The following is a 27,705-nucleotide window of genomic DNA, read 5'->3' as shown; positions in this document are numbered from 1 at the left end:
CACCCCCCAGTGCCCAACCAGACCCCGCAAGTGTGCATTAACCCTCCAGATGCCAAACCAGACCCCACAAGAATGCATTAACCCTCCAGTGCCTAACCAGACCCCACAAGAATGCATTAACCCTCTAGAGCCAAACCAGACCACGCAAGCGTGCATTAACCCCTCCAGGGCCCAACAAGACACCAACAAGCATGTAATAACCCACCTAGGGGCCGAACCAGACCCCACAAGCATGCATTAACCCCCAGTGCCCAACCAGACGCCACAAGACTGCATTAACCCCCAGGGGCCCAAAAAGACCCCACGAGCATGCATTAACCCCCTCAAAGCTCCCAGATCACACAAACATTAACCTGCCAAATCCCACTAGATAAACCAAGTATCAGGCCCCCTCACCCCAAAATCTAAGAAAACATCATCCCGTTAATCAACACTCCTGTGTGTCCCTGAGGAGTCCGACCTGAGACTGGGATCCCTGGAGAAGGAGCTGACAGACGCCCCCCCCCCGGAAATGACATCATACCTGGAAGGAGCCCATACAGTCTAGCATTTACCCTCCTCTGCTAGCAGATAACTGTCGTCATGGCAGCAGGCACTCCAGGATTATGGCGGCAGCGCTATAGATAGAGCAGGCCAGCGGACTCCGGTACGTAATCCTGTGTGTGTGTGTGTCGTCCTGTGTTTGTGTTGTCCTGTGTGTGTCGTGCTGTGTATCTGTGTTGTCTTGTGTGTGTGTGTCGTCCTGTGTGTGTCGTCCTGTGTGTGTGTGTCGTCCTGTGTGTGTGTGTTGTCCTGTGTGTATCGTTCTGTGTGTTGTCCTGTGTGTGTGTGTGTGTGTGTGTCATCCTGTGTATGTGTGTCGTCCTGTGTGTGTGTCGTCCTGTGTGTGTGTCGTCCTGTGTGTGTTATCCTGTGTGTATCGTTCTGTGTATGTTTGTGTCGTCCTGTGTGTGTGTCGTGTGTGTGTGTGTGTGTGTCGTCCTGTGTGTTGTCCTGTGTGTGTGTGTGTGTGTCATCCTGTGTATGTGTGTCGTCGTGTGTGTGTGTCGTCCTGTGTGTGTGTCGTCCTGTGTGTGTGTCGTCCTGTGTATGTGTGTCGTCGTGTGTGTGTGTCGTCCTGTGTATGTGTGTGTCGTCCTGTGTGTGTGTTATCCTGTTTGTGTCGTCCTGTGTGTGTGTCGTCGTGTGTGTGTGTGTCGTCCTGTGTGTTGTCCTGTGTGTGTGTCGTCCTGTGTGTGTGTGTGTGTCTGTCATCCTGTGTATGTGTGTCGTCCTGTGTGTGTGTGTTGTCCTGTGTGTATCGTTCTGTGTATGTGTGTCGTCCTGTGTGTGTGTCATCCTGTGTATGTGTGTCGTCCTGTGTGTGTGTCGTCCTGTGTGTGTTATCCTGTGTGTATCGTTCTGTGTATGTTTGTGTCGTCCTGTGTGTGTGTCGTCGTGTGTGTGTGTCGTCCTGTGTGTTGTCCTGTGTGTGTGTGTGTGTGTGTGTCGTCCTGTGTGTTGTCCTGTGTGTGTGTGTGTCGTCCTGTGTGTGTGTGTGTGTCTGTCATCCTGTGTATGTGTGTCATCCTGTGTGTGTCGTCCTGTGTGTGTGTGTTGTCCTGTGTGTATCGTTCTGTGTATGTGTGTCGTCCTGTGTGTGTGTGTGTGTGTGTGTCGTCCTGTGTATGTGTGTCGTCCTGTGTGTGTGTGTGTGTGTGTGTCATCCTGTGTATGTGTCGTCCTGTGTGTGTGTGTGTGTGTGTGTGTGTGTCGTCCTGTGTGTGTCGTCCTGTGTGTGTCGTCCTGTGTGTGTCGTCCTGTGTGTGTTATCCTGTGTGTATCGTTCTGTGTATGTTTGTGTCGTCCTGTGTGTGTGTCGTCGTGTGTGTGTGTGTCGTCGTGTGTGTGTGTCATCCTGTGTATGTGTGTCGTCCTGTGTGTGTGTCGTCCTGTGTATGTGTGTGTCGTCCTGTGTGTGTGTCGTCCTGTGTGTGTTATCCTGTTTGTGTCGTCCTGTGTGTGTGTGTTGTCGTGTGTGTGTGTGTCGTCCTGTGTGTTGTCCTGTGTGTGTGTTGTCCTGTGTGTGTGTGTCTGTCATCCTGTGTATGTGTGTCATCCTGTGTGTGTCGTCCTGTGTATGTGTGTGTGTTGTCCTGTGTGTATCGTTCTGTGTATGTGTGTCGTCCTGTGTGTGTGTGTGTCGTCCTGTGTGTGTGTGTCGTCCTGTGTGTGTGTGTGTCATCCTGTGTATGTGTCGTCCTGTGTGTGTCGTCCTGTGTGTGTGTGTGTGTTATCCTGTGTGTATCGTCCTGTGTGTGTGTATCGTTCTGTGTGTTATCCTGTGTGTATCGTTCTGTGTGTGTGTGTCGTCCTGTGTGTGTGTGTGTTGTCCTGTGAGTGTGTGTGTTGTCTTGTGTGTGTCGTCCTGTGTGTGTCATCCTGTGTGTGTGTGTCGTCCTGTGTGTGTGTGTGTGTCGTCCTGTGTGTGTGTCGTCGTGTGTGTGTGTCATCCTGTGTATGTGTGTCGTCCTGTGTGTGTGTCGTCCTGTGTGTGTTATCCTGTTTGTGTCGTCCTGTGTGTGTGTCGTCGTGTGTGTGTGTGTGTCGTCCTGTGTGTTGTCCTGTGTGTGTGTGTCGTCCTGTGTGTGTGTGTGTGTGTCTGTCATCCTGTGTATGTGTGTCATCCTGTGTGTGTCGTCCTGTGTGTGTGTGTGTGTGTTGTCCTGTGTGTATCGTTCTGTGTATGTGTGTCGTCCTGTGTGTGTGTGTGTGTCGTCCTGTGTGTGTGTCGTCCTGTGTGTGTGTGTGTCATCCTGTGTATGTGTCGTCCTGTGTGTCGTCGTGTGTGTGTGTGTGTCGTCCTGTGTGTGTCGTCCTGTGTGTGTCTATTGTCCTGTGTGTGTCGTCCTGTGTGTGTGTGTGTCATCCTGTGTATGTGTGTGTCGTCCTGTGTGTGTTATCCTGTGTGTATCGTTCTGTGTGTGTGTGTTATCCTGTGTGTATCGTCCTGTGTGTGTGTGTGTGTGTCGTCCTGTGTGTGTGTGTGTGTGTTGTCCTGTGTGTGTGTGTGTTGTCTTGTGTGTGTCGTCCTGTGTGTGTTATCCTGTGTGTGTCGTCCTGTGTGTGTGTCATCCTGTGTGTGTGTGTCGTCCTGTGTGTGTGTGTGTCGTCCTGTGTGTGTGTGTGTGTGTCATCCTGTGCATGTGTGTCGTCCTGTGTGTGTGTTATCCTGTGTGTATCGTTCTGTGTGTGTGTTGTCCTCTGTGTGTGTGTGTCGTCCTGTGTGTGTGTGTGTTGTCGTCCTGTGTGTGTGTGTGTCGTCCTGTGTGTGTGTCATCCTGTGTGTGTGTGTCGTCCTGTGTGTGTGTGTGTGTTATCCTGTGTGTATCGTTCTGTGTGTGTGTTGTCCTGTGTGTGTGTGTCGTCGTGTGTGTTGTCGTCCTGTGTGTGTGTGTGTTGTCGTCCTGTGTGTGTCATCCTGTGCATGTGTGTCGTCCTGTGTGTGTGTGTTATCCTGTGTGTATCGTTCTGTGTGTGTGTGTGTCGTCCTGTGTGTGTGTGTTAGCCTGTGTGTATCGTCCTGTGTGTGTGTGTGTGTCATCCTGTGCATGTGTGTCGTCCTGTGTGTGTGTTATCCTGTGTGTATCGTTCTGTGTGTGTGTTGTCCTCTGTGTGTGTGTGTCGTCCTGTGTGTGTGTGTGTTGTCGTCCTGTGTGTGTGTGTGTCGTCCTGTGTGTGTGTCATCCTGTGTGTGTGTGTCGTCCTGTGTGTGTGTGTGTGTTATCCTGTGTGTATCGTTCTGTGTGTGTGTTGTCCTGTGTGTGTGTCGTCGTGTGTGTTGTCGTCCTGTGTGTGTGTGTGTTGTCGTCCTGTGTGTGTCATCCTGTGCATGTGTGTCGTCCTGTGTGTGTGTGTGTGTTATCCTGTGTGTATCGTTCTGTGTGTGTGTGTCGTCCTGTGTGTGTGTGTTAGCCTGTGTGTATCGTCCTGTGTGTGTTGTCCTGTGTGTGTTATCCTGTGTGTATCGTTCTGTGTGTGTTATCCTGTGTGTGTCGTCCTGTGTGTGTGTGTGTGTGTGTTATCCTGTGTGTATCGTCCTGTGTGTGTTGTCCTGTGTGTGTGTGTTATCCTGTGTGTATCGTTCTGTGTGTTATCCTGTGTGTATCGTTCTGTGTGTGTGTGTCGTCCTGTGTGTGTGTTGTCCTGTGAGTGTGTGTGTGTTGTCTTGTGTGTGTTATCCTGTGTGTGTCGTCCTGTGTGTGTCATCCTGTGTGTGTGTGTCGTCCTGTGTGTGTGTGTGTCGTCCTGTGTGTGTGTGTGTGTCGTCCTGTGTGTGTCGTCCTGTGTGTGTCTGTTGTCCTGTGTGTATCGTCCTGTGTGTGTGTGTGTGTCATCCTGTGCATGTGTGTCATCCTGTGTGTGTGTGTGTGTGTTATCCTGTGTGTATCGTTCTGTGTGTGTGTGTGTGTGTCGTCCTGTGTGTGTGTGTGTTATCCTGTGTGTATCGTCCTGTGTGTGTGTGTGTTGTCGTCCTGTGTGTGTGTGTGTGTGTGTTGTCCTGTGTGTGTGTGTGTTGTCTTGTGTGTGTTATCCTGTGTGTGTGTCATCGTGTGTGTGTTTGTCGTCCTGTGTGTGTGTGTGTCGTCCTGTGTGTGTGTGTCGTCCTGTGTGTGTCGTCCTGTGTGTGTCTGTTGTCCTGTGTGTGTGTGTGTCATCCTGTGCATGTGTGTCGTCCTGTGTGTGTTATCCTGTGTGTATCGTTCTGTGTGTGTGTGTGTGTGTGTGTGTCGTCCTGTGTGTGTGTGTTATCCTGTGTGTATCGTCCTGTGTGTGTGTGTGTGTGTTGTCGTCCTGTGTGTGTGTTGTCGTCCTGTGTGTCATCCTGTGCATGTGTGTCGTCTTGTGTGTGTGTGTTATCCTGTGTGTATCGTTGTGTGTGTGTTGTCGTCCTGTGTGTGTGTTGTCTTGTGTGTGTCGTCCTGTGTGTGTGTGTCGTCCTGTGTGTATCGTCCTGTGTGTTGTGCTGTGTGCCGTCCTGTGTGTGTGTCGTCCTGTGTGTGTGTGTGTGTGTGTCGTCCTGTGTGTATCGTCCTGTGTGTGTGTTGTCCTGTATGTGTATTGTCCTGTGTGTGTGTGTGTCGTCCTGTGTGTGTGTGTGTGTGTCGTCCTGTATGTGTATTGTCCTGTGTGTGTGTGTCGTCCTGTGTGTGTGTGTGTGTCGTCCTGTATGTGTATTGTCCTGTGTGTGTGTGTCGTCCTGTATGTGTATTGTCCTGTGTGTGTGTGTCGTCCTGTGTGTGTGTGTGTGTGTATCATCCTTTCCTCCTTATTTGTAGGTCAGCCTTTCTGTATCTTGCTTCCTCCATTACTTCTCCTTTAACTAAAATTTCAGCTGTCTGAGACTCTTCTGGTGTGGAACTACAAGTACCAGTCATACCTGTGCACATGGCCTCCTCTTTCAAGAAGCTCTCACCTCAAACAATGGATTCCCTAATCCCTTATAAGAGTTGTTGGAGGTGAGCGATGCGGACAACTTTATGACTCCAAACATTAGCTATGACGCGTGCACATGTCCTGTCTTCAGAATATGCTGCCCGTGCAGGCGTCTCGGCAGCGTGCAGGCTCGTAACGGCGTCACCACCGCTCACCTCGATGCCGCAGTCAATGGTGTCACAAGATCCCTGTAAATACCTATTGATCACCTTCTTCTCCGGATCCCGTCCTCTTCTCGTGATCCCACCAACAACCCCCATCGTCTTCTGCTCCCACTGCCGACCACCTTCCCATTCTGTTACTGGAGCCGACCCTTTCCCCTTCTCCTGATCCCGCCTCTGCTCCCGTCCCCTTCTCCTGATCCCGCCTCTGCTCCCGTCCCCTTCTCCTGATCCCGCCTCTGCTCCCATCCCCTTCTCCTGATCCCGCCTCTGCTCCCATCCCCTCCTGATCCCGCCTCTGCTCCCGTCCCCTGCTCCTGATCCCGCCTCTGCTCCCGTCCCCTTCTCCTGATCCCGCCTCTGCTCCCGTCCCCTTCTCCTGATCCCGCCTCTGCTCCCGTCCCCTTCTCCTGATCCCGCCTCTGCTCCGTCCCCTTCTCCTGATCCCGCCTCTGCTCCCGTCCCCTGCTCCTGATCCCGCCTCTGCTCCCGTCCCCTGCTCCTGATCCCGCCTCTGCTCCCATCCCCTCCTGATCCCGCCTCTGCTCCGTCCCCTTCTCCTGATCCCGCCTCTGCTCCCGTCCCCTGCTCCTGATCCCGCCTCTGCTCCCGTCCCCTGCTCCTGATCCCGCCTCTGCTCCCGTCCCCTTCTCCTGATCCCGCCTCTGCTCCGTCCCCTTCTCCTGATCCCGCCTCTGCTCCGTCCCCTTCTCCTGATCCCGCCTCTGCTCCCGTCCCCTGCTCCTGATCCCGCCTCTGCTCCCATCCCCTTCTCCTGATCCCGCCTCTGCTCCCATCCCCTCCTGATCCCGCCTCTGCTCCGTCCCCTTCTCCTGATCCCGCCTCTGCTCCCGTCCCCTGCTCCTGATCCCGCCTCTGCTCCCGTCCCCTGCTCCTGATCCCGCCTCTGCTCCCGTCCCCTTCTCCTGATCCCGCCTCTGCTCCGTCCCCTTCTCCTGATCCCGCCTCTGCTCTCGTCCCCTTCTCCTGATCCCGCCGCCGACCCCCGTCCCCTTCTGATCTTGTCGCCAACCCCCATCCCCTTCTCCTGATCCTGTCGCCAACCCCCATCCCCTTCTCCTGATCCTGTCGCCAACCCCCATTCCCTTCTCCTGATCATGTCGCCAACTCCCATCCCCTTCAACTGATCCCGCCCCCCGTCCCCTTCTATAACCGCTGTCGATCCCCTTCTCCTGATCCTGCTTCCGACCCCCATCCCCTTCTCTTATTACCGCCGCCGACCCCCGTCTCCTCCTGATTCCGCCTCCGACTCCTGTCCCCTTCTATTACCGCCGCCGACCTCCATCCTCTTCTCCTGATCCCGCCACCGACCCCCGTCCTCTTCTCTTGATCCCAGCACCGTCCCCTTCTGATCCCGCCGCCTACCCCAGTCCCTCTTCTCCGGATCCTAGTGCCGACCCTGGTCCTCTTCTGAGCCTCGTGACCAGTATTTAGACCGGCTGGCTCATACCATGTCTTCTGTGAGGACTGAAAATTCGCTTTCTCAATGTGAGTGGAGCTGCTGCCCCACAAAGAGGACACGGTGTCAGTTGGCCGGTGTGAATATTTGTCACGTGGCTCAGAAGTGGACGGGGGCAGCTCTGGAACCCGGAAAAGATGGCGATCGGTAGGTATTTAACTCCATTACGCTGCTGATATGGGAGTAGGGAATAATATTTTTGCTTTTGGGGAAATGATGGATGATTGTAATTTATTTACTTATTTATGTTTAATTTTTGGAAGGGGGTTATATTTAAAAAAAAAATACAATAAAAAACTTTATAAAATTACTTTTCATTTGTTTGGTCGCAGGGGGCATGAAGCTTGCACAACATACTGCAATACTCCAGCACTTCAGTATATAGTGAAAATAATGTTCTGTGTAGCCCACCCTGTGGAGTACTAAGATAGAGGCAATAAAGCCCTTCAGGGTGCATCCAGCTGCCATGGCAACCTGTTAGCAGTTCTATGGGGGGCCAGCATGGGACGCTGCCCATTTGGATGGCAGCTCTACGCATTAGCTCCAGTCACTGCCATTTATGCCGCTCCATACACGTGAACCCGACATCCCCGGTACATGTCCGGCTGATGGCAGTAAGGGATTACATCCGTGTGTCACGCTTCTCCCTCTCCAGGCCCTGTACTAGGCATATCACAATATTTACCTTTTTATGAGTCTTCCTGTAATTTTTGCCCTCCATCCTAACTGATGTATATCGGCCATTGTGTTTTTTTTTTTTTTCGTACTGTAGGTCGGTGTCAGGAGAGGATGCTGCAGCCCGGGAATTACAGTCTGGTCCTTACGCTCCAGTTCCTGCTCCTGGTTTATGATTTGTTTGTGAATTCGTTTTCAGAGCTCCTACGGTCAGCGCCAGTTATCCAGCTGGTGCTTTTCATGTAAGTGATTGTTCTTACAGGGTTTGGTTGGGACAATCCATGTGTGAAGCCCCTCATACACAGTAGAAGACTGTCAGCTGGACTGTGCTTCGGCCGACCATTCAGCTGACAGTCATTTCTATTGTGTCTCTTATACACAAGTGCACGTTCTGCCAAACACTCCTGTGTTCTGTATGGGAAAGCCACACGCAGACATCTCGGCTGGCAGCTTATCTCTGGGAGAAAAAATTTGGCATGTCTGATTTAGGACTGCCAATCTACATCCCCCTTAGAAAATCAATTGGCTGTTACCCCATGCACATTAGAGTGTAGGCCAAACCTGTCGACATTAGTCTAATTTGTATGGGGGGCTTAAAGGGTATCTATCAGTTGGATCAGCCCTCCTAAACCATCTATGAGCATGTAGGTCTTAGGAAGGTGAATAACAAGATACCTTGATATCTACGATCCAATGTCTTATTCTATAGAAATCCACATTTTTCTTAATGTGTAAATGAGCTGTTAAGATCTGTGGGCCGGACATAGCTCTCCCTGAGAATCTGCCTCCAGAGCTTATTGTAAATGAAAGGGGGTGTAGCCAGTGTGAGACATGTAACGACTGACAGTCCGCTCTCCTGATCTACATGTCTCACACTGGTAACTCCCCTCAATTAAAATAAGCTTCGGAAGCAGATTCTCAGAGAGATCTATGTCCGGCCCATAGATCTTAACTGCTCATTTACATGTTAAAAAATGTGGATTTCTCTGGAATAAGACATCGGATCACGGATATGAAGGTATCATTTTATTCACCTTTCTATGACCTATAGATGGCGTAGGACGGCTGATCCTACTGCCGTGTTCTCTTTAAGAATAGGCCATTAGGGTTTACATCCTGGAGAACGCCCCTTTTGTGAAGTCTGAGCGTTTTCTTCACGTGTCAGGTCTGTATTGTATTAGAATAAAGCAGATATTGAGCACCGTCCTCTTCTGTTTCAGTTTGCAGGATGTCGGTACTTTATTTGCTGCCATTGTCCTGTTCCTTATGCTGTTTAACACCTTTGTGTTCCAAGCTGGGCTTCTGCGCTTACTATGCCAGCGTTTCCAAGGCACAGTATTTCTCTGCGCGCTGCATTTAACCCTCAGTGTGTCTTTACACGTATGGCTTATGGTAAGACTGTATCTGTTATATTGGGTATCAATGTTCTTCTCCCTTCCTTGTCTATATTGTGTCTTTTTTTTTTTTTTTTTTTCTTCTAGAATTTGCGGTGGAAGACAGAAAATATCTTTGTGTGGTCCGATGGATTGCAGGCGTTGTTTGTTCTGCAGCGAGTCGGTGAGTCTTTTATCTCGGGATGGGGAATGTTGGCAGATCTTTATATTAGGCCGGGGTCACACTTGCGAGTTCAATGCGCGAAACTCACGTGAGTCTCTCGCATCAAGTCCTGGCACTGCCGCCGGCACTCAGGACTGGAGTGTGCGGCCGCATGTATTGCTATGTAGCCGCACGCTCCAGTCCCGAGTGACGGCGGCAGTGCCAGGACTTGATGCGAGTTTCTCGCATTGAACTCGCAAGTGTGACCCCGGCCTCATACTAAAATTCTGCCGCTAGTCTCAGCAACTCAGTCTCATTAAATCTTATTTGGTTTCTTTAGCCCATCACTGTGGTGTAGATTACGCTTCAAAATATTTTCACGGGAATGGCCACCATTAATTGAACCGCAGAGCTATGGGGCAGTATGAATGGGGACATTTGGAATCTTTTTGGTTTGCTGGGGTTAGGAATATATAGGGGTTTTCCAAATGAATTACATTTATTACCTGTCCACATGATAGGTGATAAGTTTCTGATTGTTGCGAACTCACCGATCATTGTTAGACCCCTCATTTTTTCAGTTAGCTATTTAATGAAGTGACAAGCTCGGGCATGGGCTGATGGAGATAGCTGACTTTAGAACTCATCATTCACTCTGCAATCATAGTGACGACTAATGGAGGGAGGACTCCATATTCTACTCATTAATGGAGCCCCAGTGATCTTTTAATATCACTGTACTGTGAATCCTGCAAATGTCAATCAAGATAAAACCTCTCTTAACATTGCTTTTTTGTTTTCTTAAAGTGTGACTATGATAAAAAAAATATATCAAATACTAAAATCCAATTTTCTGTTTTCCAAATGGTATCATTTAGGAACATGTATTATAATTATATACTGGGAGACGACCTGCAGACTACCTAACAAATACTTTATATACACTGCTCAAAAAATAAAGGGAACACTTAAACAACAGAATATAACTCCAAGTAAATCAAACTTCTGTGAAATCAAACTGTCCACTTAGGAGGCAGCACTGTTTGACAATCAATTTCACATGCTGTTGTGCAAATGGAATAGACAACAGATGGAAATTATTGGCAATTATCAAGACACAATCAATAAAGGAGCGGTTCTGCAGGTGGGGACCACAGACCACATCTCAGTACCATTGCTTTCTGGCTGATGTTGTGGTCACTTTTGAATGTTGGTTGTGCTTTCATACTCGTGGTAGCATGAGACGGACTCTACAACCCACACAAGTGGCTCAGGTAGTGCAGCTCATCCAGGATGGCACATCAATGCGAGCTGTGGCAAGTCGGTTTGCTGTGTCTGTCAGCGTAGTGTCCAGAGGCTGGAGGTGCTACCAGGAGACAGGCCAGTACACCAGGAGACGTGGAGGGGGCCGTAGGAGGGCAACAACCCAGCAGCAAGACTGCTACCTCCGCCTTTGTGCAAGGAGGAACAGGAGGAGCACTGCCAGAGTCCTGCATAATGACCTCCAGCCAGCCACAAATGTGCATGTGTCTGCACAAATGGTTAGAAACCGACTCCATGAGGATGGTCTGAGTGCCTGACGCACACAGATGGGGGTTGTGTTCACAGCCCAACACCGTGCAGGACGCTTGGCATTTGCCACCGAACACCAGGATTGGCAAATTCGCCACTGGCGCCCTGTGCTCTTCACAGAAGAAAGCAGGTTCACACTGAGCACATGTGACAGACGTTACAGAGTCTGGAGACGCCGTGGAGAGCGATCTGCTGCCTGCAACATCCTTCAGCATGACCGGTTTGGCAGTGGGTCAGTAATGGTGTGGGGTGGCATTTCTTTGGAGGGCCTCACAGCCCTCCATGTGCTCACCAGAGGTAGCCTGACTGCCATTAGGTACCGAGGTGAAATCCTCAGACCCCTTGTGAGACCATATGCTGGTGCAGTTTGCCCTGGGTTCCTCCTAATGCAGGACAATGCCAGACCTCATGTGGCTGGAGTGTCAGCAGTTCCTGCAAGATGAAGGCATTGATGCTAACGACTGGCCCGCCCACTCCCCAGACCTGAATCCGATTGAGCACACCTGGGACATCATTTCCCACTCCATCCACCAAAGCCACATTGCACCACAGACTGTCCAGGCGTTAACTGATGGCTTAATCCAGGTCTGTGAAGAGATCCCTTAGGATAACAGGATAACATCCACTGCCTCATCAGGAGCATTCTCAGGCGTTGTAGGGAGATCATACAGGCACGTGGAGGTCACACACACTACTGGGCATCATTTCCTTGTCTTGAGGCATTTCCACTGAAGTAGGATCAGCCTGTAATTTGATTTTCCACTTAGATTTTGAGCTTCATTCCAAATCCAGACCTCCATGGGATATTAGTTGTGATTTACTTTGATTACCCGGTATTTGTAGATATAACTTTTACTTTTCTCAACACGTTCCACTATATAATGAATAAAGATTTACAACTGAAATATTTCATTCAGTGATACCTAGGATGTGGGATTTTAGTGTTCCCTATGTTTTTTTTGAGCAGTGTGTGTGTACAAAGTGCTGTCCATTGTGTTGGATTGTCAATGCAACCCTCTTCTCCCACTCTTGACACACTGATAGCAACACCGCAGAAGAAATGCTATCAGTGTGTCAAGAGTGGGAGAAGAGGGTTGCATTGACAATCCAACACAATGGGCAGCACTTTGAACACATTTTATAAGTGGTCATAAACTTGTAAATAACTCACAAAAGAATAAAGTTATGTTAAAACCAAGCGCACCATTGTTTTTCTTGTGAAATTCTCAATAAGTTTATCAAAAACGAATAAAAGAGAGAAAATAGCATATGGACGGCACTGCCCCAACTAAATCCATAATCTTCAGGAAAGCCGGTACTAGAAAGCTATATCATGTCAGCAACAGCCATGGCAAAAAAGATATCGGGTGCAAAACCATGAAATAACATATGTGTCCCAGGTAGCAAAAGAAAAAAGCAGGATGCACTCACCAATCTTCAAAGTAGCAAATTTTATTGAGTCTTCACAATTAAAACTTCATGGCCGGGGGAGAAGAAAAGGAGCTCGTGCGAGCAGGGGAGACGACGGCCGTTTCGCGCGGTCCTTGCGCAGACCCTTGCAGACCCGTTGAAGCGCAAGGACCGCGCGAAACGGCCGTCGTCTCCCCTGCTCGCACAAGCTCCTTTTCTTCTCCCCCGACCATGAAGTTTTAATTGTGAAGACTCAATAAAATTTGCTACTTTGAAGATTGGTGAGTGCATCCTGCATTTTTCTTTCTCAATAAGTTTGATGTGTCACATGACCCTCTTCCCATTGAAAAAAAAAAAAAAAAGTTGGATCCAAAATCGCTGACTTCAAAATGGCCGCCATGGTCACCACCCATCTTAAAAAGTTTCCCCCTCCCATATACTAATGTGCCACAAACAGGAAGTTGATATCGCCAACCATTCCCATTTTATTTAGGTGTATCCATATAAATGGCCCACCCTGTATATATTATTACTGTTTTAATGGCTTGAAAATGTAAGGGCTACAAGCCGCAAGCTCAGCAGGGTAGCAGTACCTGATCTAAAGGGTATGTGCACACGTTGGGTCGTTAGTGCAGAAATTTCTGCATAGTTTCTGCATCACTTGGCAGAAAAAACGCTGTATAAAATACAGTGTGTACGGAAAGTATTCAGACCCCTTTAAATTTTTCCCTCTTTGTTTCATTGCAGCCATTTGGTAAATTCAAAAAAGTTCAATTTTTTTTTCTCATTAACCCCTTACCGGCATCGGACGTACTATACCGTCCGATGCCGGCTCCCCTGCTTTGATGCAGGGCTCCGCGGTGAGCCCGCACCAAAGCCGGGACATGTCAGCTGTTTTGAACAGCTGACATGTGCCCGTAATAGGCGCGGGCAGAATCGCGATCTGCCCGCACCTATTAACTAGTTAAATGCCGCTGTCAAACGCAGACAGCGGCATTTAACTACCGCTTCCGGCCGGGCGGCCGGAAATGACGTCATCGCCGACCCCCGTCACATGTCCGGGGGTCGGCGATGCGTCTCCATTGTAGCCATAGAGGTCCTTGAGACCTCTATGGTTACTGATTGCCCGTCGCTGTGAGCGCCACCCTGTGGTCGGCGCTCACAGCACACGTGCAATTCTGCTACATAGCAGCGATCAGCAGATCGCTGCTATGTAGCAGAGCCGATCGGCTTGTGCCTGCTTCTAGCCTCTCATGGAGGCTATTGAAGCATGGCAAAAGTTAAAAAAAAAAGTTTTAAAAAATGTGAAAAAAATAAAAAAAACATAAAAGTTTAAATCACCCCCCTTTCGCCCCAATCAAAATAAATCAATAAAAAAAAATATCAAATCTACGCATATTTGGTATCGCCGCGCTCAGAATTGCCCGATCTATCAAATAAAAAAAAGTATTAACCTGATCGCTAAACAGCGTAGCGGGAAAAAAACTGGAAACGCCAGAATTACGTTTTTTTGGTCGCCGCGACATTGCATTAAAATGCAATAACGGGCGATCAAAAGAACGTATCTGCACCGAAATGCTATCATTAAAAACGTCATCTCGGCACGCAAAAAATAAGCCCTCAACCGACCCCAGATCACGAAAAATGGAGACGCTACGAGTATCGGAAAATGGCGCAATTTTTTTTTTTTTTTTTTGTCTAGCAAAGTTTGGAATTTTTTTTCACCACTTAGATAAAAAATAACCTAGTCATGTTTGGTGTCTATGAACTCGTAATGACCTGGAGAATCATAATGGCAGGTCATTTTTAGCATTTAGTGAACCTAGCAAAAAAGCCAAACAAAAAACCAATGTGGGATTGCACTTTTTTTGCAATTTCACCGCACTTGGAATTTTTTTCCCGTTTTCTAGTATACGACATGCTAAAACCAATGATGTCGTTCAAAAGTACAACTCGTCCCGCAAAAAATAAGCCCTCACATGGCCAAATTGACGGAAAAATAAAAAAGTTATGGCTCTGGGAAGGAGGGGAGCGAAAAACGAACACGGAAAAACGAAAAATCCCCTGGTCATGAAGGGGTTAACGTACACTCTGCACCCCATGTTGACTGAAAAAAAAAAACAGAAATGTAGAAATTTTTTTCAAATTATTTAAAAAGAAAAACTGAAATATCACATTGGCACTAGTATTCAGACCCTTTGCCCTGTAAGTCACATGCTGTCCATTTCCTTGTGATCCTCCTTGAGATGGTTCTACTCCTTCATTGGAGTCCAGCTGTGTGTAATTAAACTGATAGGACTTGATTTGGAAAGGCGCACACCTGTCTATATAAGACCTCAAAGCTCACAGTGCATGTCAGACCAAATGAGAATCATGAGGTCAAAGGAACTGGCCAAGGAGCTCAGAGACAGAATTGTGGCAAGGCACAGATCTGGCCAAGGTTACAACAGAATTTCTGCAGTACTCAAGGCTCCAACAGCACAGTGGCCTCCATAATCCTTAAATGGAAGAAGTTTGGGACCGCCAGAAGTCTTCCTAGACCTGGCTGTCTAGCCAAACTGAGCAATCGTGGGAGAAGAGCCTTGGTGAGAGAGGTAAAGAAGAACCCCAAGATCACTGTGGCTGAGCTCCAGGGATGCAGTAGGGAGATGGGAGAAAGTTCCACAAAGTCAACTATCACTGCAGCCCTCCACCAGTCGGGCCTTTATGGCAGAGTGGCCCGACGGAAGCCTCTCCTCAGTGCAAGAGATATGAAAGCCCGCATAGAGTTTGCTAAAAAAACACATGAAGGACTCCGAGACTGAGAAATAAGATTCTCTGGTCTGATGAGATGAAGATAGACCTTTGTGGTGATAATTCTAAGCTGTATCTGTGGAGAAAACTAGGCACTGATCATCACCTGCCCAATACAATCCCAACAGTGAAACATGGTGGTGGCAGCATCATTTTATGGGGGTGTTTTTCAGCTGCAGGGACAGGACGACTGGTTGTCATTGAAGGAAACATGAATGTTGCCAAGTACAGAGATATTCTGGATGAAAACCTCTTCCAGAGTGCTCTGGACCTCAGACTTGGCCGAAGGATCACCTTCCAACAAGACAATGACCCTAAGCACACAGCTAAAATAACAAAGAAGTGGCTTCAGAACACCTGTGTGACCATTCTTGACCGGCCCAGCCAGAGCCCTGACCTAAACCCAATTGAGTATCTCTGGAGAGACCTGAAAATGGCTGTCCACCAACGTTCACCATCCAACCTGACGGAACTGGAGAGGATCTGCAAGGAAGAACGGCAGAGGATCCCCAATTCCAGGGGTGAAAAACTTGTTGCATCATTCCCAAGAAGACTCATGGCTGTACTAGCTCAAAAGGTGCTTCTACTTAATACTGAGCAAAGGGTCTGAATACTTATGACCATGTGATATTTCAGTTTTTCTTTTTTAATAAATTTGCAAAATTTCTACATTTCTGTTTCTTTTCAGTCAAGATGGGGTGCAGAGTGTACAGTAATGAGAAAAAATGAACTTTTTGAATTTACCAAATGGCTCCAATGAAACAAAGAGTGAAAAATTTGAAGAGGTCCTAATACTTTCCGTACCCACTGTACCTGCATTTTGAACGTGTTTTTTACATGCGTTTTTGGTGCAGATCTTTCCGAACTCCTTAACCCTTTTCTGTCATTGGACGTACTATTCTGTCCATGTGGGGTGGTCCTTAATTCCCACGGACGGAATAGTACGTCCAGCGCGATCGGCCGCGCTCACGGGGGGAGCGCGACCGATCGCGGCCGGGTGTCAGCTGACTATCGCAGCTGACATCCGACACTATGTGCCAGGAGCGGTCACGGACCGCCCCCGACACATTAACCCCCAGCACATTAACCCCCAGCACACCGCTATTAAACATGATCGCGGTGTGCCGGCGGTACAGGGAAGCATCGCGCAGGGAGGGGGCTCCCTGCGTGCTTCCCTGAGACCCCCGCAGCAACGCGATGTGATCGCGTTGCTGCGAGGGTCTCTTACCTCCCATCCCTGCAGCAGGCCGGATCCAAAACGGCTGCGGCATCCGGGTCCTGCAGGGAGGGAGGTGGCTTCACAGAGCCTGCTCAGAGCAGGCGCTTGGTAAGGCTGCAGTGCTCTGAGACAGATCGGTGATCTGACAGAGTGCTATGCAAACTGTCAGATCAGTCATCTGTGATGTCCCCCCCTGGGACAAAGTAAAAAAGTAAAAAAAAAATTTTCCACATGTGTAAAAAAAAAATAAATAAAATAAATTCCTAAATAATGAAAAAAATATATATTATTCCCATAAATACATTTCTTTAAATAAAAAAACAAACCATAAAAGTACACATTTAGTATCGCCGCGTCCGTAACGACACAACCTATAAAACTGTCCCACTAGTTAACCTTTTCAGTAAACACCGTAAGAAAAAAAGAGGCAAAAAAACAACGCTTTATTATCATACCGCCGAACAAAAAGTGGAATAACACGCGATCAAAAAGACATACCGGTATCTAAATAACCATGGTACCGCTGAAAATGTCATCTTGTCCCGCAAAAAACGAGCCGCCATACAGCATCATCAGCAAAAAAATAAAAAAAGTTATAGTCCTGAGAATAAAGCGATGCCAAAATAATTCTTTTTTTCTATAAAATAGTTTTTATCATATAAAAGCGCCAAAATATAAAAAAATGATATAATTGAGGTATCACTGTAATCGTACTGACCCGAAGAATAAAACTGCTTTATCAATTTTACCAAACGCGGAATGGTATAAACGCCTCCCCCAAAAGAAATTCATGAATAGCTGGTTTTTGGTCATTCTGCCTCACAAAAATCGGACTAAAAAGCGATCAAAAAATGTCACGTGCCCGAAAATGTTACCAATAAAAACGTCAACTCGTCCCGCAAAAAACAAGACCTCACATGACTCTGTGGACTCAAATATGGAAAAATTATAGCTCTCAAAATGTGGTAATGCAAAAAATATTTTTTGCAATAAAAAGCGTCTGTCAGTGTGTGACGGCTGCCAATCATAAAAATCCGCTAAAAAACCCACTATAATAGTAAATCAAACCCCCCTTCATCACCCCCTTAGTTAGGTAAAAATTTAAAAAATGTGTTTATTTCCATTTTCCCGCTACGGTTAGGGTTAGGGTTGGGGTTAGGGTTAAGGCTACAGTTAGGGTTGGGGCTAAAGTTCCACCACTCACTTTCCTCACTGAAAGCAGCTTCATTCGCTCAGTTGCATAAACACCCACTGCAGCTCTTTCTCCTAATCAAGATGAGACAAGTCCACTCGCTCCCTGGACCATCTTGTCACACTCCCCTCCTGGATCAAGAAGTCACTGGAATGGTGGAGATGCTCCTACCTCTCCCTTGCAAAAGATCGTTTCTGCCAATAAGTTAGAAGGTCGTAACAACGGATGCCAGTCTGCTCCGTTGGGGAGCGGGTTTTCAAAATCTTAACAGTCAAAGGCCGATGGAACGCTCAAGATTTGTCCCTTTCCCTCAGCATTCAACTCCGATCAATCTTTCTTGCTCTGCTTCACTGGCACAACCTTCTGGCCAGCCATCTGATACGAGTCCAGTTCGACAATGCCATGGCGGCATACATGAATCGCTAAAGAGGAACTCAAAAGTCAAACAGTGATGTCTATGGGCCAAACAGAACGTACTGGCAATCTCAACAGTACACTTCCCCGGAGTAGACAACTGGGCTGTCGACTAACTCGGCCTAGAAGGTCTTGCAGCCAGCAAGTGATCCCTGAATTTTTCAGTTTTCAAAAAGATTTGTCTCAGATGGGAAGCTCCTGACATCAATCTGATGGCATCCAGACTTAACTACAAGGTTACTCCGTTTTGTTTCCAGATCTCGCGGTCCACTAGCGATTGCTCCAACGCACTGGAAATTTCCTGGTCCCGGTTCTCCCACACGTTTCCACCTCTACACCCCTATCGCTGATCAAAAGGGTGGCCAATAAGATCGACGGAGGGAATGCCCATCATACTTGACTCTCCGGACTGGTCCAGAAGATCCTGGTAACCAGAAGCAATCCTTCTCATTGCGGACACTCCGTGGAAACTTCTGGATCTTTCCTAACAGGGCTCTCTCTTCCACCAGAATTTTCATTCGCTCAATTTAAAGACATGGCTGTTGAGGCCTCGGTACTGAAATCCATGGGTTTCTTCGATCAGGTTATTCAGACCATGATTGGGCAAGGAAGCTTTCTTCCTCTCGCATTCACCACCGTATGTGGAAAGGCCTTTTTCCCCTATGCGAAGCCAACCAGGCCGTCCCCATGGTTTTTGCTGGTGAGTACTAGAGGAAATTATTTTCTCCAGCGTTTATTATATAAATAATTCTTCACGTTTATTGATTCTTCATAAAATCTGACATCCTGGCATACCACCTAGTGCCAGCATGTCAGTTTTTATGAAGGATCAATAAATGTGAAGTGTTATTTATATAATCAAGACTGGAGAAAATCGTTTCTCTTCTTATTTATTTGTGATACGTCCCAGTGCGATGATCTACAACAATGTGCAGCGCATATCAGTGAGCTCACTCAATTTCCCACCACATAGTTTTTGCTCTGCCATTTATTCTACTGTTGGGCCTTGAATCTGGCATGTCCTTGAGTTCCCTTAAGGGGCAGGTGTCGGCGCTTTCTATTCTTTTTCAGAAAAATCTAGCATCTTGTCCACAGACCAGGACCTTCCTTCAGGAAGGTGCACACTCCGTTCCCCTTTACCACCCCCGGTATAACCTTTGAACCTCAACTTAGTTCTGGACTTCCTTCAGGTGACCCCATTTGAACCACTAAGAGAGATCTCTCTCTCTCTCTCTTTCCTCTTCTGGAAGGTTGCCTTCCTGGCAGCCATCACCTCATTCAGATGAGTTTCAGAACTCACGGATATTTCTTGCCGTTCCTCATACCTGGTGTTCCACCAAGACGAGGCTTTCCTGTCTCTGATTCCATCTTCTCTTCCTAAGGTGGTTTCCTCTTTTCACCTCAAAGACATCCTACTTCCTTCCTTTTTTCAGTCTCCCTCTTATCCTCAAGAGCGGTCACTAAACAAACTGGACCTGTGAGAGCCCTTCATTCCTACCTTTCCAGAATGGCATCCTTCAGACAAACCGACTCCAATAGATCTTCAAAGAGGCCTCTCTGCTTCCAGGTCTACCATTGCCTGTTGGGTCTGTTCTGCCATTCTGGAAGCCTACCTGGTAAGGGACAGAATATGTCCACTCAGGGTCACAGCTCACTTCATTCGCGCAGTGAGGGCCTCCTGGGCCATCCGTCATCAGGTGTCGGTCTTACAGCTTTGTAAAGTTGCTACATGGTCTTCCATTCATACCTTTGCACAGTTCTACGGAGTTCACACCTACAGTACCGACCAAAAGTTTGGACACACCTTCTCATTTAAAGATTTTTCTGTATTTTCATGACTATGAAAATTGTAAATTCACACTGAAGGCATCAAAATTATGAATTAACACATGTGGAATTATATACTTAACAAAAAAGAGTGAAACAACTGAAAATATGTCTTATATTCTAGGTTCTTCAAAGTAGCTACCTTTTGCTTTGATGACTGCTTTGCACACTCTTGGCACTCACTTGATGAGCTTCAAGAGGTAGTCACCAGAAATGGTTTTCACTTCACAGGTGCCCTGTCAAGTTTAATAAGTGGGATTTATTACCTTTATAAATGGGGTTGGGACCATCAGTTGTGTTGTGTGGAAGTCTGGTGGATACACAGCTGATAGTCCTACTGAATAGACTGTTATTATTTGTATTCCGGCAAGAAAAAAGCAGCTAAGTAAAGAAAAACGAGTGGCCATCATTACTTTAGGAAAGGAAGGTCAGTCAGTCCGAAAAATTGGGAAAACTTTGAAAGTGTCCCCAAGTGCAATTGCAAAAACCATCAAGCGCTACAAAGAAACTGGCTCACATGAGGACCGTCCCAGGAAAGGAAGACCAAGAGTCACCTCTGCTTCTGAGGAGAAGTTTATCCGAGTCACCAGCCTCAGAAACCGCAGGTTAACAGCAGCTCAGAGACCAGGTCAATGCCACACAGAGTTCTAGCAGCAGACACATCTCTACAACAACTGTTAAGAGGAGACTTTGTGCAGCAGGCCTTCATAGTAAAATAGCTGCTAGGAAACCACTGCTAAGGACAGGCAACAAGCAGTAGACTTGTTTGGGCTAAAGAACACAAGGAATGGACATTAGACCTGTGGAAATCTGTGCTTTGGTCTGATGATTCCAGATTTGAGATCTTTGGTTCCAACCACCGTGTCTTTGTGCGACGCAGAAAAGGTGAACGGATGGACTCTACATGCCTGGTTCCCACCGTGAAGCATGGAGGAGGAGGTGTGATGGTGTGGGGGTGCTTTGCTGGTGACGCTTTTGTGATTGATTCAAAATTGAAGGCATACTTAACCAGCATGGCTACCACAGCATCTTGCAGTGGCATGCTATTCCATCCGGTTTGCGTTTAGTTGGACCATCATTTATTTTTCAACAGGACAATGACCCCAAACACACCTCCAAGCTGTGTAAGGGCTATTTGACCAAGAAGGAGAGTGATGGGGCGCCAGATGACTTGGCCTCCACACTCAGCAGACCAGAACCCAGTCGAGATGGTTTGGGGTGAGCAGGACCGCAGAGTGAAGGCAAAAGGGCCAACAAGTGCTAAGCATCTCTGGGAGCTCCTTCAAGATGGTTGGAAGACCATTCCCGGTGACTACCTCTTGAAGCTCTTGAATGCCAAGAGTGTGCAAAGCAGTCATCAAAGCAAAAGGTGGCTACTTTAAAGAACCTAGAATATAAGACATATTTTCAGTTGTTTCACACGCTTTTGTTAAGTATATAATTCCACACGTGTTACTTCATAGTTTTGATGCCTTCAGTGTGAATTTACAATTTTCATAGTCATGAAAATGAGAAGGTGTGTCCAAACTTTTGGTCTGTACTGTATGCTTTGTCGGTTGCGAACCTCGGTAGAAAGGTCCTGCAAGCCGCAGTGGAACGAGCTTAGACTTAAGGGTACTGTCCTTTTTCCCACTCTTGAGATTACTTTTGGACATCCCATGGTTTCCTGTGTCCCACAGTGAAGCAGTAGAGAAACTAAGATTTTGGGTACTCACCATAAAATCTTCTTGGAGCCTTCATTGGGGGACACAGCTTCCGCTCTTGTATACAGTTACCGTATATACTCGAGTATAAGCCGACCCAAGTATAAACTAAGACTCCTAATTTTGCCACAAAAAACTGTGAAAACGTATTGGCTCGAGTTTAAGCCTAGGGTGGGAAATGCAGCAGCTACTGGTAAATTTCAAAACTAAAAAGAGATACCAATAAATAATACTGCATAAAGGTTGATGTCCCCATAAGATGCTTCATAGAATAATATGCTAGATATAATGCTTCGTAAAGGTTGATGGCAACACAAGATGCTCCATAGAATAATATGCCCCATATAATGCTCCATAAAGGTTGATGGCCCCATAAGATGCTCCATAGAATAATATGCCCCATATGCTGCTGCTCCTGCGATTAAGAAAAAAAAATGACATATGGTACTTGCCTCTCGTCGCTGGGGGAGAGGTGCCGATGTCCTGAGCAGGCGGGGACACCAGCGCGCTGTGGTGGTTAGGTGCCGGAGTCGCCGCTGGCTCACACCCCCGGCACTTGCAATATTCACCTGTCCCCGTTCCACTGCCATGCACCGCTGTGTCTTCCGGGTCTCTGCAGTGACTGTTCAGGGAGAGGGCGCACCCTCTGGCCTGAACATCGCAGCCAGAGGACGCAGGAGACACAGCTCGGCGGTCGAATGGGGACAGGTGAATATCGCATGACTCACCTGCCCATCATACGCACCCTATCCTGGCGCGGCCTCTGCTTCTCAGATGGTCTCCGTTGCCGGCAGCTTGTTCCTGTGTTCAGCGGTCACATGGTACCACTCATTAAAATAATGAATATGCGCTCCGCGCCTATGGGAGTGGAGTCGCGTCCATATTCATTACTTTAATGAGCGGTACCACTTGACCGCTGAATACAGGAACAAACTGCCGGCGCCAGAGACCATCTGAGAAGCGGGGACGTGCAGAGACCGTGCCAGGTGGGGGTGAGCATGATGTGACAGCCGCCACTCCTGCTGCTCCCCCTCGCCAGCCGACGCCTGAGACAAAGACTCGAGTATAAGCCGAGAGGGGCACTTTCAACCTAAAAATAATGGGCTAAAAATCTCAGCTTATACTCGAGTATATACGGTATGTTGTTGTCAGCGATGTTTTTGTATTATATTGCTTCTCCTACACCTTTCTCACTAATTAGCTTCGTGCCAGTTGGTGGGGTGTACACTGCTGGGGAGGAGCTAATTTTTTTGCATAGTGGCAGCAGCATACACCCATGGTTTTGTCACCCAATGAAGGCTCCAAGAAAGGGTGAGTACCCAAGAACTTCTTCTCTTTTTTTTTTTTTTTCTCTTTTTTTTTTTTTTAATTGACCTTTTATTTGATGTGTAGCTTTTACTTTTTCTAAATGTGTTCTTTTTTTTTCTTTTCTGTATTAACAGTGGCCGTGCTGTATTTTTACTTCTACAAGAGGACTGCGCTAAGTCTGGGAGATTCCCGCTACTACCATGATTCTCTGTGGCTACGCAATGAGTTTGCTAGAGTACGGGGTTAAATGAATTGATGGCTAGACTGACACTATTGAGACTGAGCACAAGCACCAAAGGGTTTGAGGGTCATTGGGGAGGAGTCCATAGAGTGTCCTTTGAAATCCCAGCAGACGAATCGATCTCCATGATGAGCGGTGAGAAGATTACCTGACCCCATTGTTCAGTAATTTCTTGACAAACCACAACTTCTTTTAGTCCAGGGAACATTTTTTGTAAATTATTCATCCAGTATTTCCAGAGTTATTCATTTTACAGATATTAATAGAAATTTCACTTGTATTTTCAAAAAGCGAATGTGTATGTGTGTAAGAAATCCTTTTTTAGTTTTTGACTTTTCTAATAATGGATGTTTCATAGCTTTGTTTAATAAAAATAAATGTCCAACATCTTTTCATACACAAATGTCTCTGTGTTGGGAATGGGTTCCTAAAGGGGTTGTCTCGTGAGATATTAAAGTGGTTATTCCCATTTCTGCCTTTTATGGCTGAGATGAAAATAACTGTCTGTCTAGGTCCTGACTACCAGAAGCGGGGTTACAAAAACAGCTTGAGCACAACTGTACTATGAGAATTCTCTATGAGAACAGTGTACATCGCTGTTCTGCTTTCATAACTCCAATTTATTTCTATGAGAATTTATACAAGCAGGTTAGCACAACTGCACTTGGTTGTTTTCATATCCCTGCATCTCGTGATCGGGACCTAAAAGCAGTTTTCCCCACCTCGTCTATGGAAAGTAGAAATTAAAATAATCCTTTAATGGGTCATCAACAGGATATGGAGTAAGTCTAGTAATTGCAGGTCCAACCTCTGAGATTTACACCTGTCTCCAGAACAGAGATTCCCCAGATGCAGACATGCCTCTTTGTCAAGTCTCTGATGGAACAAGACGGCGCATGTCGAGACAGATGGGAAAGGAGGCTCTGCCACTAGAGAAGGAAATAAGGGGCAACTTTGATTCTCGCCCTGTACCACCCTGAGCTCTTTTAGCATCCTTAGAGGAGTTCTTTCACCTCGAACAGTAATCACTTCCTATCCCTGTCATACCCTGAGTTTCACCCTGGCTGGTGAGTAGGATAACAGGAACGCTAGTCCTGCTCTAGTGTGAAGACACAGAGGGAAAATAGACAGGGATAAAAGAGAACCGCAATCATATAAAAATACTCACAAACAAGTGGAATATAGGAAAGGAGGCAAAGTAAATGGAAATAAGGATGCTGAGAAACACACAAACCAACATCACTCAAATATCTCCTCCTTTCTCAGCTCATTCCAACTCCAAACTAGGAAGTTGGAAGTTATCACTGCCATGTCCCAAGTGCAGGTGGTGAGCATATATACCAGATGGGAGTGGCAAACAGAATAGATGTGAAAAATCAGGAGAGAGAGCTCTAAGAGATAAACAGAACTGGTTAACCACTGCAATAACAGAGCAAGGGAAACCTGCACTGCTAATAGGAAAGTGAAGCAGTGCTAATCAGTGCAGGCGTTCGTGTAACCAGACACCACAATCTATTTAACATGTATGGGCAACCGGCCCCAAAGCCAAGGAGGCCCACTGCCACCACCGGAGAAGCAAGCAGCCACTGCCATGGACACAGAGATGCATTAGGACGAGCTTTTGGACCGTAAAGGGCCCATATACTGTTCAGGGGCCCTTTACTGTCTGCGTCCCTGCTTCTGAGTGTCCCCAAGAAGAGTTTAGGAATCTAACAGACCCGGGGATGTTGAATGCTGAAACATACGGTGCGTTAACCTCATGTATCCTCTAAAGAGTTCCACCCTGGTTATGGAAGCAACATCGGCAAAAGAACTGCGCGTCAGGGAATTTATAAGGGTATGTGCACCAGACGTTGTCTTTCCGGAGGCAGAGGGGTCGAAATTTCCCAGGCTAGGCCGCTTCACAAAAACTCCGGCGGTCTTTTTCCTGAAGTGGCTTTGTTATAGTTTTTTGTGGTGGTCCCGCTGTCTGTGGCTTTCCCCTTCATTTTCCACTATAGTGTCGAGTGGCTTCCTAGCGGAAGACACCTAAATAAAGAAAACATTGCGTATTTAATTGCTTCACGGTAATTAATTGCTTTAATTGCTTTACTCTGAAGCAGTTAAAAGAAGTAACAAAGGACAGAACATGTGCAAAGCAATGTCGGTTTGCTGTGCCCTATCTTCGTCATTTGCGGAGGTATCGCACACATATATTAGATGGGTTTTCATGGTCGTACGCAGTGACACAAAAGCCAATTAATATCAGTTTGAGATAACATTTTCCTTAATATATAAATTACAGTTCAAAAGGGATTGATAAGAAATTAGACATGCATTTATTCACATACAAATATATAAAAACAGACAACTTAAAAACACAAAAATAATATCTGAAAAATTAAAAAAAAAACATGACTTTTGTACACCGACTTTTGGTCGCCTGCGGGACGTAGTGTATCCCTAATGATTCGGACGGTCGCCCACCACCCTGCTTCCTGCAGGTTAACGTTTAGGCAGTGTAGTAGTGGCAAGATTTTAATGTGGGTCGCAGGCAAACTAAAGCCGTCACGTATCCCTAGCTTCAGATTTAGAAAAATCACGGTTTAGATTTGAAGAAAAATTGCAGCTGCCAAATTTGACATTGCTCAGATCTTTTTCCCAAGTTCAGCAAGAATCCACGTGATGCCATCTAATAACCCGGACAGCGTAGAAGCTTCTGTGTTTTGCACCTGTAAATGAGAAATTAGAGACATTTAGAGGTGACCGAGATTGGTCCGTGATCGCCATTTTGTTTTGGGGTCTTGAATATGGAAGTTCCTAACTGTATTCTTAATTTGCGCTAAATATATTACTGGTACGCACCGGCTTTCTCTGTGCAAATTAGTGCTCTAAAGCAAGCAAACTCTTAAGAGTGGGATCAGTAGTAGGAAATTTTGGCACATGTACAGACTGTCTGGATTACGTGTCTAACTAGGTTAAAGGGGTTTTCACTACTTGGACAACCCTTTCTCAGTCCTCATGTTTCCTCCCAGTAAAATAATAACATCTATACTCACCTCCGGTGACGGCGCTGTTCCAACGGTGTCAGCACTGGATCTCCCCAGGATAGCGTGACGTTGTTATGTCAGGCAATCCCTGGGACGAAGGGGACGAAGCTGACGCGAAACGCGCGTTGGGGCCACAGCGTGGAGCGTCCTAATTGCCAGTATCTGGGTAAGGTCATTTGAGCACATTTATATGTATTAATTTACTTTTATTAGAGGGTCTTTGAGCCAATGCGCATGGCTCTGCGTACCTGATTAAGCTATTGTTATGACTCACGTTGTTAACCTTCCAGTGCTTTGACCAGGGGCTGGCTGGCAAATTTTGGCCTGGGGGGCAAGCACACAGTAGTGGCCCATTATCGGCAGCAGCCCATCCTTACTGTGTTTACCTGTGGCTTATTCATAAAGAGAGTAGAGGTAACAAGGTTATAAAAAGATGAAGCTGGAATAATGATGGGATACTTGTGGTGAAATGCCAACTAAATTCTCATCCACTTCTATCAGTCAGCTACTCAGAGAGATGTCCGAGACTCTAGTCGGCACCAGGGCCGGCGTTAGGGGCATGCAGACCAGTTGGCTGCCTAGGGCCCCCGCTCCTCCAGGGGTCCGAGTAAGAGGAGCTCAGTGTCTTCCACTTATCGGCTGATACAGTTGAAAGCAGTGATGGATGAGAGTGTGTCAGGTAACAATACCTCTCCCATCACTCCCCCTCTGGCTCTGATTCAGAGTGTGCCAGCGGTAGAGCTGATGAGACACTAAGGCTACGTTCACATTTGCGGCTTTGGACGCAGCATCGTGGACGCAACGCACGAAAGACGCAAGTAGAACGCATGCATTAATATATAGGGTATTTTCAGTGTCTCTATTTTTACAGTAAAGAACGCATGCGTCCTACAACGCACAACAACGCAAGTACTTGCATCTTCTGCGTTGCCAATACACTTCAATGGAGGTTTTGAAGTTTCGACGACGCAAATACAACGCAAGTGCGACGCAAGCGTTTTTTAAAAATTTTGGACGCAGAAAAAATGCAACATGTTGCATTTGCAACGCACTGCCAGGTGCGTCGAAAGGACGCATGCGTCGCAAAACGCACGGAAACGCATGAAAACGAACGCACAGGCGTCCCCAATGTTAAAGATAGGGAAGCATGACGCGTGCGTCCAAAGCCGCAAATGTGAACGTAGCTTACGACGCCCTTATTGTGTGTGCATTATAGTGTGTGAGTGTGTGTGTCTGCTGCATTATACTGTGTCTGCTGCATTGTACTGTGTGTGCATTATTGTGTGTGTATGAGTGTCTGCTGCATTATACTGTGTGTGTCTGCTGCACTATACTGTGTGTGGGGGGACTGCACTATGCTGTCTGTGTCTGCTGCATTACACTGTGTGTTTGCTGCATTATACTGTGTGTGCATTATAGTGTGTGAGTATGTGTGTGTCTGCTGCATTATACTGTGTGTGGGATGACTGCACTATAATGTGTGTATCTGCTGCATTATACTGTGTGTGTCTGCTGCACTATGCTGTGTAGGGAGGACTGCACTATACTGTGTGTGTCTGCTGCATTATACTGTGTGTGTTTGCTGCATTGTACTGTGTGTGCATTATATTGTGTGTGCTGCATTTTACTGTGTCTGCTGCATTATGCTGTGTGTGTGCCTGCTGCACTAT

The 27,705-nt window shown here is 47.0% G+C and overlaps 2 protein-coding genes across 3 annotated transcripts in view; one reads left to right on the top strand and one right to left on the bottom strand.

Annotated features, from left to right (window-relative positions):
- The first annotated feature begins 516 nt into the window (after positions 1–516).
- On the top strand, positions 517–23,393 carry TMEM138 (transmembrane protein 138). 2 transcript variants are annotated; one of them, XM_069748527.1, is made up of 6 exons: positions 525–646; positions 5,375–5,498; positions 7,889–8,033; positions 9,012–9,183; positions 9,273–9,348; positions 22,900–23,393. In XM_069748527.1, exons 3-6 carry the CDS (start codon positions 7,906–7,908, stop codon positions 23,010–23,012), a joined length of 489 nt encoding a protein of 162 aa, XP_069604628.1. In that variant the 5' UTR covers positions 525–646; positions 5,375–5,498; positions 7,889–7,905; the 3' UTR covers positions 23,013–23,393. The 2 variants fall into 2 exon arrangements, with proteins under 2 accessions (XP_069604627.1, XP_069604628.1); XM_069748526.1 differs by lacking the exon at positions 5,375–5,498 and having other exon boundaries at positions 517–646.
- Positions 23,394–25,301: 1,908 nt separating this feature from the next.
- The window catches only part of FBXO4 (F-box protein 4), a 31,547-nt gene continuing 29,143 nt past the window's right edge, over positions 25,302–27,705 (bottom strand). The window contains exon 7 of the mRNA XM_069748525.1: positions 25,302–25,717. Within this exon, the coding sequence (XP_069604626.1) occupies positions 25,634–25,717 (84 nt within the window). The 3' untranslated portion in view covers positions 25,302–25,633. The remainder of the gene's footprint in view (positions 25,718–27,705) is intronic.

The sequence above is a fragment of the Ranitomeya imitator genome, chromosome 2 (genome assembly GCF_032444005.1).
Source record: "Ranitomeya imitator isolate aRanImi1 chromosome 2, aRanImi1.pri, whole genome shotgun sequence".
Taxonomy (NCBI): Eukaryota; Metazoa; Chordata; class Amphibia; order Anura; family Dendrobatidae; genus Ranitomeya; species Ranitomeya imitator.
This window is presented reverse-complemented; position numbering and strand designations above follow the sequence as displayed.

Bases quoted from the DNA above. Each gene is read 5' to 3' on its own strand.
- TMEM138 (XM_069748526.1), top strand. From the start codon at position 7,906: ATGCTGCAGCCCGGGAATTACAGTCTGGTCCTTACGCTCCAGTTCCTG. The intron at 8,034-9,011 runs GTAAGTGATTGT...CTTCTGTTTCAG, and splicing joins ATCCAGCTGGTGCTTTTCAT to TTTGCAGGATGTCGGTACTT. The intron at 9,184-9,272 runs GTAAGACTGTAT...TTTTTCTTCTAG, and splicing joins CTTTACACGTATGGCTTATG to AATTTGCGGTGGAAGACAGA.